The 17,753-nt window shown below is 43.2% G+C and overlaps 2 protein-coding genes and 1 non-coding gene across 3 annotated transcripts; 1 reads left to right on the top strand and 2 right to left on the bottom strand.

Moving 5' to 3' along the window:
- Nucleotides 1-2,410: 2,410 nt before the first annotated feature.
- Nucleotides 2,411-2,482, bottom strand: TRNAP-UGG. The gene has a single exon. It is a non-coding gene; the product is annotated as a tRNA-Pro (tRNA).
- A 3,445-nt stretch (nt 2,483-5,927) lies between these two features.
- On the top strand, nt 5,928-7,177 carry LOC120662104. The gene has a single exon (XM_039941199.1). It carries the CDS (start codon nt 6,378-6,380, stop codon nt 6,870-6,872), a length of 495 nt encoding a protein of 164 aa, XP_039797133.1. The 5' UTR covers nt 5,928-6,377; the 3' UTR covers nt 6,873-7,177.
- Nucleotides 7,178-9,009: 1,832 nt separating this feature from the next.
- LOC120662103 (4-alpha-glucanotransferase DPE2-like) lies at nt 9,010-16,583 on the bottom strand. Its single transcript, XM_039941198.1, has 23 exons — nt 16,300-16,583; nt 15,429-15,784; nt 15,076-15,193; nt 14,591-14,643; nt 14,332-14,459; nt 14,051-14,180; nt 13,652-13,848; nt 13,467-13,545; nt 13,302-13,340; nt 13,085-13,204; nt 12,886-12,987; nt 12,639-12,722; nt 12,303-12,545; nt 12,098-12,223; nt 11,938-12,012; nt 11,777-11,848; nt 11,476-11,595; nt 11,254-11,351; nt 10,731-10,890; nt 10,541-10,639; nt 10,185-10,382; nt 10,009-10,102; nt 9,010-9,389 (listed from the first exon to the last, which is right to left on the bottom strand). The coding sequence occupies exons 2-23, from the start codon at nt 15,780-15,782 to the stop codon at nt 9,226-9,228; spliced, it is 2,853 nt and encodes a 950-aa protein (XP_039797132.1). The 5' UTR covers nt 15,783-15,784; nt 16,300-16,583; the 3' UTR covers nt 9,010-9,225.
- Nucleotides 16,584-17,753: the final 1,170 nt, after the last annotated feature.

The following is a 17,753-nucleotide window of genomic DNA, read 5'->3' as shown; positions in this document are numbered from 1 at the left end:
TCGAGGGGAGTCGATTTCTATACCTAGGTTGGATGGAGAAGGACCGGAGGTAGGACTTCGACGGTGAGGGCGGAGGTGCTGTCCATGGTGGTCTGATGGTCGGGAAATCCTCGATTCCCAGCCGTGCGACGGCCGGAGCTCGATCTGAAGGGCAGGGAAGGGAACTAGGGAGGTGGTGAATGGCCTGGGGGTTTGGTGGAGCTCGGGGCGAGCTCAAACGGCGGCTCGGCGTGGGGCGTCGAGGGGCAGCCATGGCTCGGCTCTGCTCGCTCACGCTCGAGCTGGAGGAAGAGGAACGGGAGTGCGAGCGAGAGTGAAGCCAGGTGGCGAGCTCGGGAAGACGTCGTGGACGACTTGAAGACGTCGCCGGCCAGCACAGCACAGCAGCTTCGAGAGGGGAGGCAGCTGGCCGATGGCCATGCCTTGCCCTGTGCCGAACAGGGAAATGGGATGGCAAGGATGGAAAGGTGGATGACGAGTGGGCCATGGCTAATGGTGTTTTGACCAGCAATTAGCGCTTGATCCATGTGCTAATCACCGGGTGTTACATCACCTCGATCAGATTCTCACCGGCGAGCTGGGCTTGGTTGGCCGTCGAGAACTTGCAAAAGGTTTCCGTTGGATCTGCTGGTCGGTGCTCTATCTGCATGTTTATGATCCGACGGCTGTACATGCGTGTACTACATCAGTATGTATACTCGAGACAAAAACAAGGATTTGTTTGTAGATGCGCCACGTTTTTGTGCAACCAGACCGGCATGGCACTCTTCTTGCGCTTGCAGTTGCTACGCGCACTGACCATTCGTCCACACAAGCTGTGTGTAGGGCATGGACGGGCACGGGCATGATCCCCCCAAAAAAAAAAGTAAAAAAAGGAAACTCAAACACTGGGCATGGCAGCGGGACAAGGCCCATGTACCTCTCTTAACTGGGCCGCTGGTAAACGAACCAGCCCAGGCACTGGCTGCGGTGCGGCGGACGCGCTCGGTCCCCCTGCGGAATGCGAGGACGCGCGGTGACGACAGACGAGCGGAGGAACAGAGTTTAGTTCCACCTTGCTAGAGCAACGTCGCAGCAACCAGCTTATATACTATCTTGTGCGAGCTGGGTCCTCTCTTTGGAGACGTCTGATATACGCACAATTCGAGAAATGGTCCAAATGTTTTTGAGATTTTACGCACCGGACCCTGGTCCAAATTTTGTCTTACACATATGTCCCTGTGGACCTTGGGCGTCCAACTTTTGCCTTGCACATAGGTCCCTGCTAATTCTTCCAGAGCGCTTCGGCCTTTTTGCCTCCTTGCAAATCGGTGCTTCGGTCTTTTGTCTCCTTGCAAATCGGTCCTTTGCGCGTGCAGGCTAGCTGTTGAGTCGTTGACCTCCTCTTTAGTCCTGCTGCTTTTTCGTCCTTCAAACACAAACACATCCTCGGAACACTCCTTTTCACCCTTTGCTCAAATATACTGCGACGAAGAGGTCCCATTTGCTTCAGAAACTTTGTTCCACGGTGAACTCCGTTCGTGCTGGGCTGCCGGCAGGTTCGTTCATCCTGGGAGGTTTTCTTTGCGACACACTGTGCTCTTAAATTTTCCACTAACGAACCAAAGTATTATTCTGCCATAGTTTATGCAAACGTTCTTATTAGCAAGTTCTTATGCTCCTGTTATATTATTATTAGCAGTACTAACTACTAAGCTAGAGGCCACACATGTTACTTCCATCAGATACACTTCCTAGTCCTGATCACTTTTTTTTTAATGTGAGATGCTGAACATCTTCTTCCTATCCAACTTCTAGTCTTCCATTTGCATTCTGCTTAACAAAAAAAAAAAAACTCGGCCTGCGGAGGGAAGAAATCTCCGAGCATTGAATAAGAGAAAACCTCATATAGATCGAGAAAACCCTTAAACCCTTGCTCCACCGTTACCCGTGTTCGTGCGGGCTTAACCTCGGTTTGAAATCTGTAGTGCTACTGAGAGTGCTACTGAGGCTATCTAACCAATTCGGCTAGACATCCGTTTGCTAACAAAACCTGATGTTACATAGGGTAGATGCCCAACTTTGCAACATGAATCACGAATTATCATTTATTTATTGCTAAAGAAGGATCATCGTTTCCATTAATTCGTTATACCGTACGTGGAAACAAACCTAGCGAGGATCATTTAAACACACGGTTATTCTAGAATAATTCCACCCGACTGGCTTTGTGCCCGGCATTTTGGACCGAACTGAGTGCAGGTGTGTCATTTAGGCTGTTGTATTTCCCTCCCTGTGCAATTTTGCTGCTGTCTGAGACGCCTGCGACTATTCTTCAGCCACGAGCAGATGTTCAGGATCAGGACGCGAAAGCCATCCCCGTCATTTGCTTAGCGTCAAAGCACATTATAGGCGAAAAAAAATGATAAAAGGGGCATTCCGAGAATCGAACTCGGGACCTCTTGCACCCAAAGCAAGAATCATACCACTAGACCAAATGCCCTATTGATGCTGATACTGCAATTAGGACTTTATTAATATACTGGAAGGAAGGCAACGGCAGCATGTGCTCAGGTGGCTGCCCTGTGAATAGTGGGCACTTGGGCAATCTGCTATTCTAGCCAGGTACGGTGCTCTAGGTACAACTGAAAGAAGAGAGAGACGGAGGGACACATCATAATTATTGGGAAAACTTAATTATTTTGCTGGGAAGACCTTTGCATGAATATGATGTGGTGGCACTAGGCAGACGACGACGTACTGTACAGTTGAAGATCTATCCATGTTGTTACCAATCAATCAGCGCAGAAAAGGGTTAATGGATGGATGGACTGGAATAATCTTGCTTTCAATTAGCTAGGCAAGGCTCGGTTGAGCTTGCATTGATGCGCGCGAATATTTGGAGTCCTTTTTTTATTGTTTTTCCTTTTTGGCGTGCCACAAAATAAATTAAAGCAGGCGCATAATTAAATATATTGCATAAATTAAGTATTGTGAAGGATCTTTCGTGGAGCAAATGAGAGAGAGAGACGGGGTAGTCTACGGCAGTCGGCAGGGCACAGCAGGAGGATCGGGCAAATGACTTTGACAATCATCTGTAGTCATACATACATCCGTGTAATTTAGTCCATGGCGTGGGTGGCCTTGCTTACTCTGTTTTGGTTCACCGGCGGGGGTTCTCCGGAAATTTCTATTCGTCGCATATGCGAGCGGGCGCCGATCCATCGCAGAAAGGACTTTGCCGCGCAGCTGATGTGCCTTGGATTCCGTACAATACAAATACTCAAATAAAAAATGCTCTACATCGCAAATTAATTATTCAAATTAAGTTCTGATTGTACCGTTACGTTTTTTTCGATAAAATTTTCAAAACTAGACCACACTTGACTATGTTTAGATGATATTTTTTCTAAAATATTTTTATTTGTTCTAGAACAACTTGTTCTGTTTTGGAACATTTTGTTTTCTTCTCAGAACAATTTTTACTTTTTATGAATATTTTTATTTGTTCTAGAATAATTTATATTTTTTAGGGTGGAACACCAATTTTCTTCAAGTTTCACCATCAAGTTACTCCAATTGAACAATTTCTAGTACGTAAGAAGAAAGTGCTGTGCATGCAGCAGGGTGCCAGGATGGCTCCGTGGCTGGTGGGGAGCCTGCTGCAATCCTTCTGCTATGCGATAGCAGAGCTGGCCCTCGCGCGCTAGGAATAGACATCCCCGGGTCTCCGTGCGTGAGTTCGACTTTGGAAAATAGACAGCTACCGTCTTTGACGAGCATGCAGTAGCCAAGCAGAGCAGGCCGGGCTGGGCTGGCAAGAGCAAGGCTAGTTATTTATTTAGCTTGCTGGCTAAATACAAGTGCCCACCATATCATGAAGAGTCAATAATGGAGACCAATGTCCTATTCGGTTGGCTAAGAGAAGGAATATAACAAAAATGCAAGTATCTATTCTTTTTTTGGAAAGAAATGCAAGTATCTATTCTGTATACGTGCATGCCATCTATTATGATGTGCATCTTTGTGGCCCCAGCTTGTTGCTCCACTACTGACGAACCCTGCCGTTCATGGCACAATCGCATGCTTGCTTTCATTTGGAGTTCAGAGACACTGGGCCACATAGGATCTGGTCGCGTCGGGCTGGAAGCGAGCGTTTTCGGCCTTGTATGGTTCCATTCTAGGAATCTTCCAATACGTCTTCTAGGATCCGCATAGAGGGCTAAATGAAGTCTATTTGCAAAATATCTTCAGGGATGGATATAATTTTTCGCGACGAATCTAATGACGGTAATTAATTTATAATTAGCTATAGTGATGCTACAGTAACCATCCTCTAATTACGCGGTCAAAGACCTCATTAGATTCGTCAGGGTTCCAAGCACAGAGTTCTGAAGTTGGTTTTGTAAACTGTATTTATTTAATATAGTAATTAGCGGTCAAAATATAACTATTTCTAGAATTCTAAGAAACCAAACAAGGCCTCCCTCTCTATGCACGCGGTTCAGTCGGGCGACCAACGAAGCGCCCTCTCCATTCCCTCTCTTTTTTTCTCGCTCCGCCACCTCGGATTTTGATGACGTGGAACACATTACAACCTTTACCTGCAAAAAAAAAACATTACAGCCTGCTGATAGGGCTTTATAATATCTGCTCTAAATAAATTAAGCTCCACAATCAATATGATCAGTAATACAAGTCAAATACAGATGAAGAGGTACCGTATCTCGTGAGGTGACGGCTGGGGAATCGCAGAAGCTAAGGTCAGTCTTCCGGGAGGTTTCATTGTATAGTTATCAAGACTATGTAATTGTAACGGTAAAATTTGATAATTGCGTTGGAGGAGTATCATCACTAGGATATTCATCTTTCATCCTAGTCTTATAAATAACTCTACCATACATGTCAGCAAATTTGCTAATGTAGTGTGACATTTAATGCTCACAATACTTTTATAACATTTCGATACAAGTGTCACGTCCAGCAACTGTTTAAATTAAGTTTGGGATATCTAGCGGGTTGATCATAGATTCACAGGACAAATTAAAAGAGAATCTTTCTTTCAAAAAAAAATTAAAAGAGAATCACCATCACTACGGATCGATCGAAAGGGACAGACGACGCACGGACGGATCGACGGCTACCAGCTGAGGGGAGCGGGACGAGATCAATGGTGCGCTTGGCCTTGTTCTAGAAGCGGCGGGGGTCAGCGCTTCTAGAACGCGGGGGGCTGCAAGCAAAAGCCTGCGCGGCAGCGGGTCCACCCCCACGCCGCGTCTTTTCCCCCTGCTGCGTGCTGCCGGTGCTTAGCTTACTGATAGCCTGGCCTGCTTGATGATTTTTAGAACTCCGCTGCCGACTGCCTGTCTGTCCATCTAAAGACTATTCCAAATCCAAACCCACAAACGAGCCTTCATCTCGATATCACCGAACCACGGCACAGAGATAAAACTGAAACTAAACCAGACTAGAATATAATGACCGTTTTCTTGTCTCTTTTTTATTTCAGTATGTGTGTTCCTTTTTATTTTATTTTACTCGGTTTGCAACGGATAGATATTTCTTAAAAGAATGCATTTTTTCTACTTTTAAAAAAATTGAAAGTTTATAGACCAAAAAAATTGAGACAAAATGCCACTATATATATGTGCTTACCATATATTTGTTCGATCGCATCAATATATAACACGTTTCCGTTCAAAAAAAAATTTGTTGAAAGGTTTCTGTTCAGAATTTTTTTTGTTGAAAAGTTTCTGTTCAGAATAATGCTTGCACATTTTTGGGAAAATATATAAACTTGTACTAATGACATCTACTACTTACTGAAATGCGTGCAGCACATTCTCGGAACCAAAAACGTGTAGCGTCATAATTTCTCCCCTCTCAGTTTTTGGACGCTTTCAAGTAGTGTGACACTCATGGCACTTTTTTTTTTTGAAGGAATACACTCATGGCACTTTCACCGAACATGCCGCGCGGGTGGCCTTTTTCCTCGACCTAGCAAGTCAAACCAGCGTTTCTAGAACAGGTTGAATCCTTCTGATTTCTGAACCTGCATTTTCAGCGGTCGTATATATGATGCGCTTGAAAATTGTTACGTTGGGTTAGCTAGGCAGTTAGTGTTTTAATTTATTCTGGCTTGTGAAAAATCTTAAGATATTTATTGGTAAAGTTCTTGCCAAATACTCCTATATTCCAGGACCAGGAGTATTTTGAAAATACTATTTTCTTCTTCTGCTTGTGGGCTGCAGCAGGATTGTTGGACTGGACAGCTAGTGGCCCGCTTGGCAAGTTGGGCGCGTGGTCAGCTATAAATAAATAGCTGCGGTGTCTGCCCATGTCGCTCTCGCCACCGCTCCGCCGTCCGCGCCACCCCTCCCGGTCCCGGCTAGGCCGCCATGGCCGCCGTGCACCCGCCGCCGTTCGCGCTTGTCCCGCGTTCCCGCGCCGGCATCGAGATGGAGTACGACAGCGACACCGAGAGCGTCGCGGAGTCGTGCCCGCACCCGGACCCGCGACGCGCCGCGGCGGCCGAGGACTCCTCCGCCGCCTCCTCCTCCTCCTCCTCCTCCTCCTCCTGCGGCGGCACCGCGTGCTGCCACGACTACGAGGGGATGGACGACGACGACGGGTGCAGCAGCTGCGTCGAGGGAGACGAGTGCAGCAGCTACCAGCAGCACGCCGCCGACGACGACGAGGAGGAGGAAAGAAACAAGGCGGGGAGCGGCGTCTGGTGGCAGAACATGGCGGTCGGCGGCGGCGGGACGTTCCCTCTGCAAGCGGCGGCGCTGGCGCAGGAGGAGGCCGCCGCGGAGGACCCGAAGCGCGCGGCGGAGCGGCAGGAGGAGGACCGCAAGTTCTGGGAGGACTGCCTCGCCTCCGGGTATCCATGAACTCAGTCGACATCGATCGGCGTATTGCGCTCGTCACGAGCGCAGCTCGCAACACGACGACGGCGAAGCCCAAATCGCCGTGCCAGCAGCAGCCCAGCACACACACACTGTATGTTTTTTTTTCTCTGTACAGACATTTCACAATTTTTTTTAGCAATTTTTGGGTTGGTGTATGTTGACCAAGAAAGCACGATCTGATCTTGGGAAGAAATCGGGTTAGTAGTTGGTGAGGTAGGATACTTACTTTGCTGTTAATTCAACCTTCAACCTAAACCCGGCCGCCCTGAGAATTATCACAGCATTCATTCTAGAAAGAACATTATGATGTGCTGGATGAATGAGTGAATGGAAGAAAAGGTTAACCATCTTTGAGAAAAGAAAAGCAGTGGGTGCCAACATCAACTGCCCAACCCCAAATAAAGTGCAGAGAGATGGCCTTGTTTGGAAGTGCAAGAATCCTAGCGCGCACATTTCCCGAGAAGAGAATCTCGCATGCATGGTATACTAAATGAAGTCTATTTGTAAATTTTTTTAGGAATGAGTGTAACTTTTCGCGACGAATTTAATGACGGTAATTAATCGATAATTAGCTACAGTGATGCTATAGTATCATCCTCTAATCGTGCGGTCAAAAGCCTCGTTAAATTCTTCAGGGTCACTAGCGCGGGGTTCTGAAGTTGGTTTTGTAAACTGACTTTGTTTGACACCGTAATTAGTGGTCAAAGTGTTACTATTCCTAGCGCGCTACAATTCTAACACGAACCAAACAGGGCCAGAAAGAGGTGGCAAAGCAAGGGAACTCGCTTTCTTCGTCCAACTCCAAATTCCGTGGTGGTGTTGCCACCGAATTTCGGCACCCAAAAAAACAGGGCCTGAAAGCAAACAAGCAGTGCCTTTTGAGCTGACTGAATAATCTTCGTCTTCAGTTACAGCGGTAACAACGACCAAATAGTAGTAGTATTCATCTTTGTGGTCCAAGTTCAGTTACTGTTGCCGACAGTCGGTAACTGTCAGATCACTCCTGGGACTGCTCTAAAAGATAAAATGAAAGGAAAAGAAAATAAATGGAGATGGAAATTCTAACCAGTTAACCACTGATTATGGAATGGGTTTGGTGTTGTAAAGCGACGTAAAGGAGGCAACAAAGCGATGGCTCTTGCACGATAGGGGGTGGTTTACTAATAATAAACTAAATTTTTCCAGCGCCTGTTCAAATTTCAATCTTGTGCGTTACTGATTTTCAGCTGGTTAATCAGCTGCCCAGGCCCTTTCGGAGCCTTTCAGATAAGACAGCATATGATGCACGCAATGTCCCAGATTGTACTACTGACTGCAGATGACACGTCCATTTCTCTCCCCTTCAATTTCAGAAAATAGGGTACAGTTCAAAGATCTCTTTAGACTTCTGACCGAAATAAAAACTTTTAGACTTTCCCATAGCCAAAAGAAAATAGGGTACCCGCTTTTAGACTCCAGATGCAGAGTGATCTGAGCTAGGGAGATGGCCATGTGCCCATGTCCATTTCTTCAGTTTCGCTACCTTTTCAGTGATAGTACAAAGGGACATGTATCCTACTTGCAGAGACAAAAACGAGTGCCCAACCTGTCCTTTTAGATGACTGTGCCCAACCAGTTCTGAAATCAAGGAAGAAATTTATTCAAAAAGAAATCAAGGAAGAAAGCTTCACAACCAGGACCACAACATCGATCAAGGGCAGCTGCTGATAATGTGATTATCAATTGGCATTTGGTGTAACCAAAACTTTGGACCACTTCAATAGCAAGCAATGCAGCTTCTAATATTTTTGTAAAATGGCATTTGGTATAGGCAAGCTCTAAAAAAGTAGAGGCCATGATGGAAAGCAGCAGCAGCAGGAGAACCATCCATAGCCATGACCTTTTTCTTATGCTCACCGACAAGAGATATGGAACTGTCTCCCCCTAGAGTTCTAGCAGAGCAGAACACAAATCTAGAGCAGAATTTATTCTCAGAAAAGAAAAAAAAACAGCATTATTCGTATGTGATGCACCACAGACGCACCGATACCGCTTGATTTGGCCAGCTTATATAATGCAAAAAGAGGCCATTTCAATGGCTTGAATCAGACTGAAGCAGAAATGCACCAATAAGAAATAGTTGGATCATGAGAGGAACAATTTTATGAATGGAATGAATTATTTCACTTTCTGACTTGACAGGTCACACTCCTTATTTCATGTGTCGAAAGAATTTCACGGGACATTTCTAGCTTAAACAACATAAGCGGACAAACCAACCAACATGGTAACGCAATGTGTCCCCTTATTCTATTTACTTGTAATCGTGGTCGCATTCTGCTATTGCGATCCTTTCCTAAGCTTTACCATTCAACTGCACCTTAGATAGCTTCTCTCCGCTTTCGTCGGCACCTTCCACCTTCTTTCCAGGGAAGGATCTCCCGCTACTTGTGACAAGGCCCTTGATGGTTGCCTGGATGTCCTTGTCATCCAGCAGGGACTCCAACGTCACATGGACACCTGAAAATTTTAGGGAGAAGTTAGATCTAAGGAAGAGAATTGCCTTTTTCAGATTAAATTACAACAGGAGTGTGAATCGCATGTGGAACTTGAGACAAGTCGCTTTAGCTTAGAAAGCTGTGTCAATGGCCCATATGAAAACGATGGTATCCTAAAAATTTGCCCTCATAGCTATTGTTTATTCGATAATTCAATGTTGACAGGCTAGAATTGTATCGTGACTCCAAATATTAAATTCGCCTGCTGTGCTGCCTCACTTGATGAGTCCAGATCAAATGGTTAAGCAGGTAGTAGCATAAACACATATGCTGAACTGTTTATGTTCCGGGCAGCAGATACATCATGCAATTCATCTAACATCAAGACTACTGAACCGTACAACACCAAAAACATGCCTATCGTCATCATGTCAACAAATTGAATGGGAGCCATTACCTCAAAAGAAAGCGTCATTGTTTTCAAAAAGAAAAATAAAGCATCATTCAAGAATAGCCTTAATATTTTCAAAAAAAAAAATGAAATGCCTTTTTTTCTACCACAGATGCTTCAATTATCTTTCAAAAAAAGTCGATAGTGCATATTTGATGAAGAGGAGAAAAAATAATGGAAATTGACTTACGGAATCTCCAATAGTGCCTTGGGTTAGTGGGGTCATTGATTGTTTCCTCTGGTGCTGGTCTTGAGGTGTACTTGTCTTTCAGTGCGAGAAGGTCCTGATAAATGCCAAACGCGAAGTGTGCTCGTCAGCTTATGTCAGGTGAGAAATTGATCTATGATGTCAATCAAATTCTTTACCTGAAGTGGAAAGATTGCCCACATTGATGGAGCATCAAAATGCTGCTGAACAATGAAGTGAACTACTTCTGGGGTGCAGCGAGATGGGGGCTCTTCATCACTGCCAACTACAGTCTTGTAGAAACGACTTCTTCTTCCTTCGTCTTCTTCCCACCAAGCACGTAATGTAGAGCAATCATGACATGAGGGAGCACAAACCTGAAACATTCCAGCGAAAAATTGTTCATCGCTTAAAAAAAATGTTCATCGATCCAACTTGGACCCTCTGAATCTCTGTATTATTTTTAGTCAGAATATACTTTTCAATATATTTCCAGCTGTATCTGAGTGTAATATTGTAGAGGACAGAAACACACCGTCATATAGCTGTATTGAGAAGGAATACCGAATTCCGTGTTTGGTTCACTAGGCATTCTTTGGATACGCAGTCCAATCAACCCAAGTTCTTGCATAACCTGTAAAGAAGTTTTTATTGTTACTTATTAACAGTGAGTAAAAATCAGTACATTATTTAGCAACTTAGCATGTCCAGAGAAGGGGTCATACAGGGTGAACACAAGCAGGGATAAGACCAAGGTCTTCTCCACATGCCAACATATCTGACGAGTTCAACAGGACAGGCAGAGTCTTCAGTGCATTTTGACGCCAGAGATTTTCTTGGCGAGCAAAATAATAGTCATAATACAATCTTCTGAGAACATTTTTGCTGTAAAACATTGTTCGATGAGAGGATGACATAAGCCACAAACACAGATTCGGTTACAAAATATTACATAAATCAAGAGCAAAAATAGCAAAGCTGAAAAGGTGGTGTGAGCTGATTTTGTTTTCATGAAAATGCCTATTGTAAGGACACTAATATACTAATTTCTTTTTTCTTGGCAACAGGGTATCTAAAGAGCTGGAGATAACAAAGTAAAATAACAAAACACCCTTACACTTCCACACTATATTTTATAAACATTTAGTAGACTGAAGCAAATTTACAGACTAAATCACAACTGGATCAAATCCCCTCAACTTGAACATGGAGAATAGAAAAACTATAGTTGAGAACCATTAACATTACCTGTGTTCATCAAGGTCCCTAAAACTTGAAGTATCTTCCAGGTTGAAACGGGGATAAAATTTTGTGGGGTCCTCTGGATCCCTGATAAGAACAACATTCTGCAGAACAAACAGTACTTAATCCAAATTGAAAAGGAGCTGGACATATTAGGAGAAGTCATAACTTGGATAATAAAGTGTGCCTACAACAAAGCAAGTATATCACAATAGAAGGCCAAATCACCTGTAATAAATCAAAAAGACCACGGCGGATACTGTCTTCTTTCTCTAGCCACAGTGATTTTTCAGGACTTGTTTTAATCTTTGCAATAATCTTTTTCTCTGTGTTGCAATCTTCTTTAAACTATACAAGTGAAGCAAAGAATAGAAAACATGTGAGATCAAAGTCGGTAGTATTTTAGAAACGAAATTGCACTAAAGTAACACAACTCGGAACAAAAAATAGAGATGTTTATAGTGAGATTTGTAGTGCACTATTAAATAGCTGATATGTTCTACATAAAGAATATGACTCATTGCATTGCCTCATAACACTGTTTCTGATACTCATTTAGAAAGTTGGCCGCAATGACTGTCCAAAAGGATCCAAACTTCTCCTGGGAAAAAAAAGAAATTTCATGATTATGCCCTGAAATTTTACTGAAGAAGGATTCGGAAACATGAACATCATTTTAAACACAGCAACCTCCAGAATTTCTTGACGAATGTATGGCCGACTCATTCTATTGAAATCCCATAGTCCTTCACTTAGAAACTCCTCCTGAAAGTCAAGGACAAGTTAGATAAACTGGTCCGAATGTTTTCTCTGGCCCATTTTGATTTGCTCAGCAGATACAGAAACTTACCTGACTAAGAGGAATTGAAGGTCTAAATTTCCCTAATAAACCTGTTGCAGCATGATCTGGAAGCTCCCATATTCTAAAGAAACCCAAAATGTGGTCTATCCGGTATGCTGTGAAGTACTTTGCCATCTGCAATGTGCTAAAAGGATATGAACAATAGAAGGAAAGTATGACCATCAGACATACAGAAACTAACATGTTAAATAACCTGTGTCAGACGAGCTCGCCACCACCCATAATTATCCTTTGACATCTCCTCCCAGTTATATGTTGGAAAACCCCAATTTTGACCATTCTTGTCAAAATAATCAGGAGGTGCTCCGGTAGCAGTATTCATGCGAAATAAAGTTGGGTATACCCAAGTATCCACACTATTCCTGTCAACGCCAATAGGTAAATCACCTTTCAGGATAACCTTTTTCTTTCTTGCATATGCAGCTGCATCAGATAACTAAAAAAGCGAATAAAAATGATGTCAAAAGATATATACATGAGCGTGATTCTATAAGCAGTTCAGATGACAACATCAACAGACAATACTTACTTGCATATATAGATGGTACTGAACATAGTAATGAAAATGGATAACGTCATGGTGCAAAGTACCTTCAGAAATAAGCTTCTCAAGCTGAAACACATTACAGAAGGAAATCATCTTAGTGCTCATGTTACACATGCGCACTCACAAAGAATTAGACCAAATGAAAGAATATATATCAAATGATCTGTTATTAGCAAGCTATAGTGCCTAAAAAGATCCAAGAACCAATGCAGAATAATGGTTTCAATACCTTTTCCTTGGAAAACTGAGAAAACCGACCCCATTGGCTGTGATCAGATGTCTCGAAAAAGTCCCGCAAAAAGCAAAATGCCGCATATGGTTTCAACCATTCCTATTAGAACACAGTATAAAAGCTTATTACATGCAGTTTGGACTAGGCAATCAAGTACCATGATTACACATAATAAACAAAGTGGCAGTGGATGTACCTCATTTTCAGATAAAAACTGCTTGAAAGAACTGGAGTTTAGCACTTTGTCCTTTTCTAAATTGAATATTTTCCTAGCAATCGATAATTTTGAGGACAATGTTGCCTCATAGTCAACATCCTAATCTCCAGGTCATTTTCAAGTTAGAGAAATAGCCAAATATTAGACATTTACTAAAACAGCAGCAGAATCAATGTTAACACGCAAACACACTTACCTTTTTATCCAATTGCTTCTTTGCCTGCTGAATCTCTTCCTGTGATAGATTTCAAATTGAGTGCTAAATGAGGTGAGGAATAACCTATTCAATCATTAATGAAATGAAAACACAACACAGCCAGGACATACAATGAATAAATATGGAAGCAAAACGAATGTATACCTTGACATCTGCTGGAATCGCATCTGAAAGTGCTTGTACTCTCAGGTACAAGGGGTGCAACGCAAATACAGAGAGTGAGCTGCCAATAAACACGAGGGGCATTCCTAGGTTTAGATATGGTCCTTATGTACTCCAAGAAAATCACCATTATGAACAGGAATCTTTGGTATTGAATATAGCCGTACCTGTATGGATAAGAATCCCACCACATCCCGTTAACTGAAGTATCGTTGATTGGAAGGAGCTGAACAAGATGGAAACCTGAATTGACTGCCCAGTCAACAAGAAGTTTAAGATCTAGAAATTCTCCAACACCAAGGTCCTCATCTGATCTTATTGAAAACACAGGTACAGCAACACCTGCACCCCTCCATGGTTCATCCTGGTAAATGCAGAAGAAGCATTACATTATTGGTTGTGTATAGTGCATAGATTTCTAGCAGATTCTTTAAGCATATGTTCATGTATACTGAATGCTACTAATTGCATACAATGCATCAGAGCATGTTGATGATTTCTAGTTAAAAATGGTCAAGAAATTCCTAGAGAGATCTTATAGCAATAAACCGGATTGGATATATTACCCGGAGGGCACCATCAGATAACACGACATATCTGGATTGCTTTGGTGATGATAAATCGATATCAACCTCTCTGTTTGGACCTAGCTCCAATGAAGAGTTTCCTGCTTGACTGATTTGACAGTATTTGTATGTGGAAAAGATGTTAAGGACAACCACCCTCAATTTAAAGAAAAAGGTAGCATATTAGCCAACAGCTAAAAAGATGATGCATTGAAGAATACTGGCAAAAGAATATTCATACAGTATGGCACATCCAATAAAAAATAAGGGCAAAAGGATATTTTACAGGGAACTCAGACTTCCGCAAAACACAGATTGCTTTCCACAAGGAATCTCCAACATAGGTCAGCTTGAGACCATCTTGAGCTTGCCATCTTCCTAACTGAGGATTACTTCCAGTGACGACAACCTAAAGTTATCAGCAGACATGCCCACACCAGGAATAAGATACAAATTAATTAATTAACTAAGTAACTATGATATTGATTAAGATAATTAAGGATAGCATGTAGAAGTAAGATATCCTTGAAGCGTACTTACAGTAGAGCCAGATTCGAGTCGAGGACAGCTAATTACGAACTGGACAACGATATCTGCTCAGCGAAAATATTGTATAAGAATTAAAAATGATAACTTCATGAGGTGCTCCTAAAATATAAATTCTTTCTTTTTCTATTTCCATTTGTAATAGAAATAGATGGTCCCTGCAAGGTTTTCAAAAGAAATTTTCTTTTGTTTCAGAAGCCCAGCCCCCAAGGATAAACATAACTGGGAACTTCCTTTAAAATACATAAGAACAAGCAAAAGGCATCATCTCAGCGAGCTCTATACATCTTGAGAAGTTGGAAGATTTTTCTTAAAAAAAATTATCAGCTTGTTGCATTTGGTGTACTTAACATCTGAAGACATGGCGCTATATCAATTATTTTTCAGCAATATTTTTATCACGAAATATCAGATATCTGTAGATTGAACACTCCTGCTCGCTCAACTGCTTTTAATATAAATGATGATAAGGATGATACCTTCAGGATCCAAACTTTTATTGAGGGATGCCGACTGGGATTCCTTTTTAACACCTTCTGTAGCATTGAAAACAACATTCTTGAATGCGCTTCTAAGGAAAAGGGCTTCAGAAGCATCCTGAATCCAAAATAAATAAATAAATCTAAACACAATACAGAACAAAAGGCTTCTTTTTGTCCAACATGAACAAAAAAACACAAGAAACTTGTACGACATGAACTTGAGAAACTCAATGCCATAATCAGCCTTCTAATATAGCAAATACAACAACGATAATTGCTGCTATTTCTACTGCTTATTGTAGAGCACAGAAATATACAATGTTAACACTAGTGATAAAAATGATCGGTACCTGCCACCAGTCACGGATTTCAATTATGTCTCCTTCTTGAACGCCACTTGGCAGGACTAGTTTCCTATTCTCCCCAGCCTCCCATCTCAAAACGTTCTTGTTGTCATCCACTACATAGTATTTGTACTCACAGGTGAAGGCAGCAGCAACAGACACTTTTCCACACCAGATTAGCTCATTATCCTGATGAACTGGACTCAGAGACAGTCCTTGCTTGACATTCCACGAACCCAGTGCCGGTTCCGAGCCGGTGATCAGAAGGCTCTGCCCCCATTGTGTGTAATATGGTAATTTGAAAAGCAAAGTCACTGTATTTAGAGATTTCTTCCCAGACGTTGGCCCCGAGCTCGCCATGCCTTTTAACAGGAAAAAGAATTGAGAGAAATCAGGAGGCTGAATGTATTGATGTATTATGCATACAAAAGAAGTAAGATTCGCAAGATTGAAGAACGAATCCCGTAGCTGATAGCTTCAAGTAGAATCTACTATAGGCTCCCCGCTCCCATGAATATTCGCCCAAAAGATCAACCGAGAATCCACAGGATGAGTGATTTCACCATACAAGATCCCGCATATATATTCTTCTTCCTGGCTCCCTCCCTGCCTGCTCCTTTCCATTTCTCCAGTAATAAACAAGGTTCGCAAATCGCAAGATTCAGGAATCAGAATCCGTTGAAAAAGGCCTGCCCAGATTCGTCCAGCCAAGAAATTCCCCACATTCCTATAGCTAGGCTTTCCTATCCAACTACTGCCATGGCCAAGGCCGCCCAGAACCAGCTACCAGGAGTAACCCCGTGCAGCACACGGCAGCAGATCAAGAACAGCGGGAAGAAGAAACCAATCAGAGAGCAGAGAACGGCGCAGAGGTTACCTTCACAGGGCACGAGGTGCGGCAATGGCGACAAACGAGCGGGGAATCAGCAACCGAGGAGATACGTGACACAGAGAGTGAGGGAGCGGCAAAGGCTTTCCCCCCCAAAGATAGAAGGCGACGCGAGGGGGGGTGGAGGCGAAGGCGACGTCTACGACGGGGGAGCGCAGGGCGTGGCGAGCCTGGGAAAGCGTCGCCTGAAACTGCAGTGAAAGCATAAAAAAGGGGGGTGGAGGCGAAGGCGACGTCTACGACGGGGGAGCGCAGGGCGTGGCGAGCCTGGGAAAGCGTCGCCTGAAACTGCAGTGAAAGCATAAAAAAGGGAGCCTTTTTCCTCCCTCCGTGGATTCGGGGCGGAACGCTTCCCGATTCCTAATTTTGAGACGGTGAAGAATAGCAATTTGCTCTGCTTCACTGCTTGGTTGTGTGGCTGGGAGCGGCCGGCCATGCGGTGGCACCGCGACACGTGAAGACGAAGCCGCGCCCGTCACAGTGCTCGGCAGCCTCTCCGAGCTCTACCGAGCCAATGTTGCCGCCTGACAAGTGACGACGCCTAGATGCGGCACGAGCGCGCTCTGCAACTTGCAGATCTCGCCATGGCCTATGGAGATAGACAGAGAGAGAGAGGAGATATTTTTTTTTCCTCGGGGTCCATGTCCCTCGATTAATATCTCGATCTGTTTGGTTTGTAGCTCAGGGAAAGTGATGGGATGGCATCCCGAAGATCTGGGGTACAAGTATGCATCAAATGTGGATCTGCCACTGGCTGAGCTGAGGAGTATTAAAGTTAAGGACAGCTCTGCCTGGATTTGCAGGCTTAGATGCAGAAGATCAGGTGCTTAGTTATTGCCGCAAACGGCAAAAATGAAAGATGGAGCATGCAGATTCCGGAAAGGATTAGTTAGTTAATTTAGTACTGAAGAATGCTGTCGGAGCTGTACAGGTACATGCTGACAACTTCTCCAGCACACAAGTGAATCCCCCATCGAGATCCATCTTTAAAAAACACTTTCCGAGATCTGATCTGACAGGGAGTGCTGTGTCAATGTTAGGTCTCGTTTAGATCTCAAAACGCAAAATGTAAAAATTTTGTAAATCACTTGCATAGTGTACTAAATGTAGTCAAAAAATAAATCGCATTACATAAATGAACTGTAAATCGCGAGATGAATATAATGAGCCTAATTAGTACGAGATTAGGCACTAAATTGCTACAGTAATGCCACAGTAAACACAGTCTAATGATGGATTAGTTAGGCTCATTAGATTCATCTCGTAGTTTACAGAGATCTGTAATTAATTTTGTGATTAGTCTACATTTAATACTTCAAATATTAAAGATTCATTTTCAAAAATACAAAATGCAAAGTGATCTAAACGCACCCTTACTGTGGATCTTTATTTCCTCCTTTGGATGCAATGAGCTTATTAGCTTTACTATTTTTCCTAAAAGA

This window comes from Panicum virgatum, chromosome 2N, assembly GCF_016808335.1.
Source record: "Panicum virgatum strain AP13 chromosome 2N, P.virgatum_v5, whole genome shotgun sequence".
Lineage (NCBI taxonomy): Eukaryota > Viridiplantae > Streptophyta > Magnoliopsida > Poales > Poaceae > Panicum > Panicum virgatum.
The sequence above is the reverse complement of the archived record's forward strand: the minus strand, read 5'-3'. Positions and strand labels throughout refer to the sequence as shown.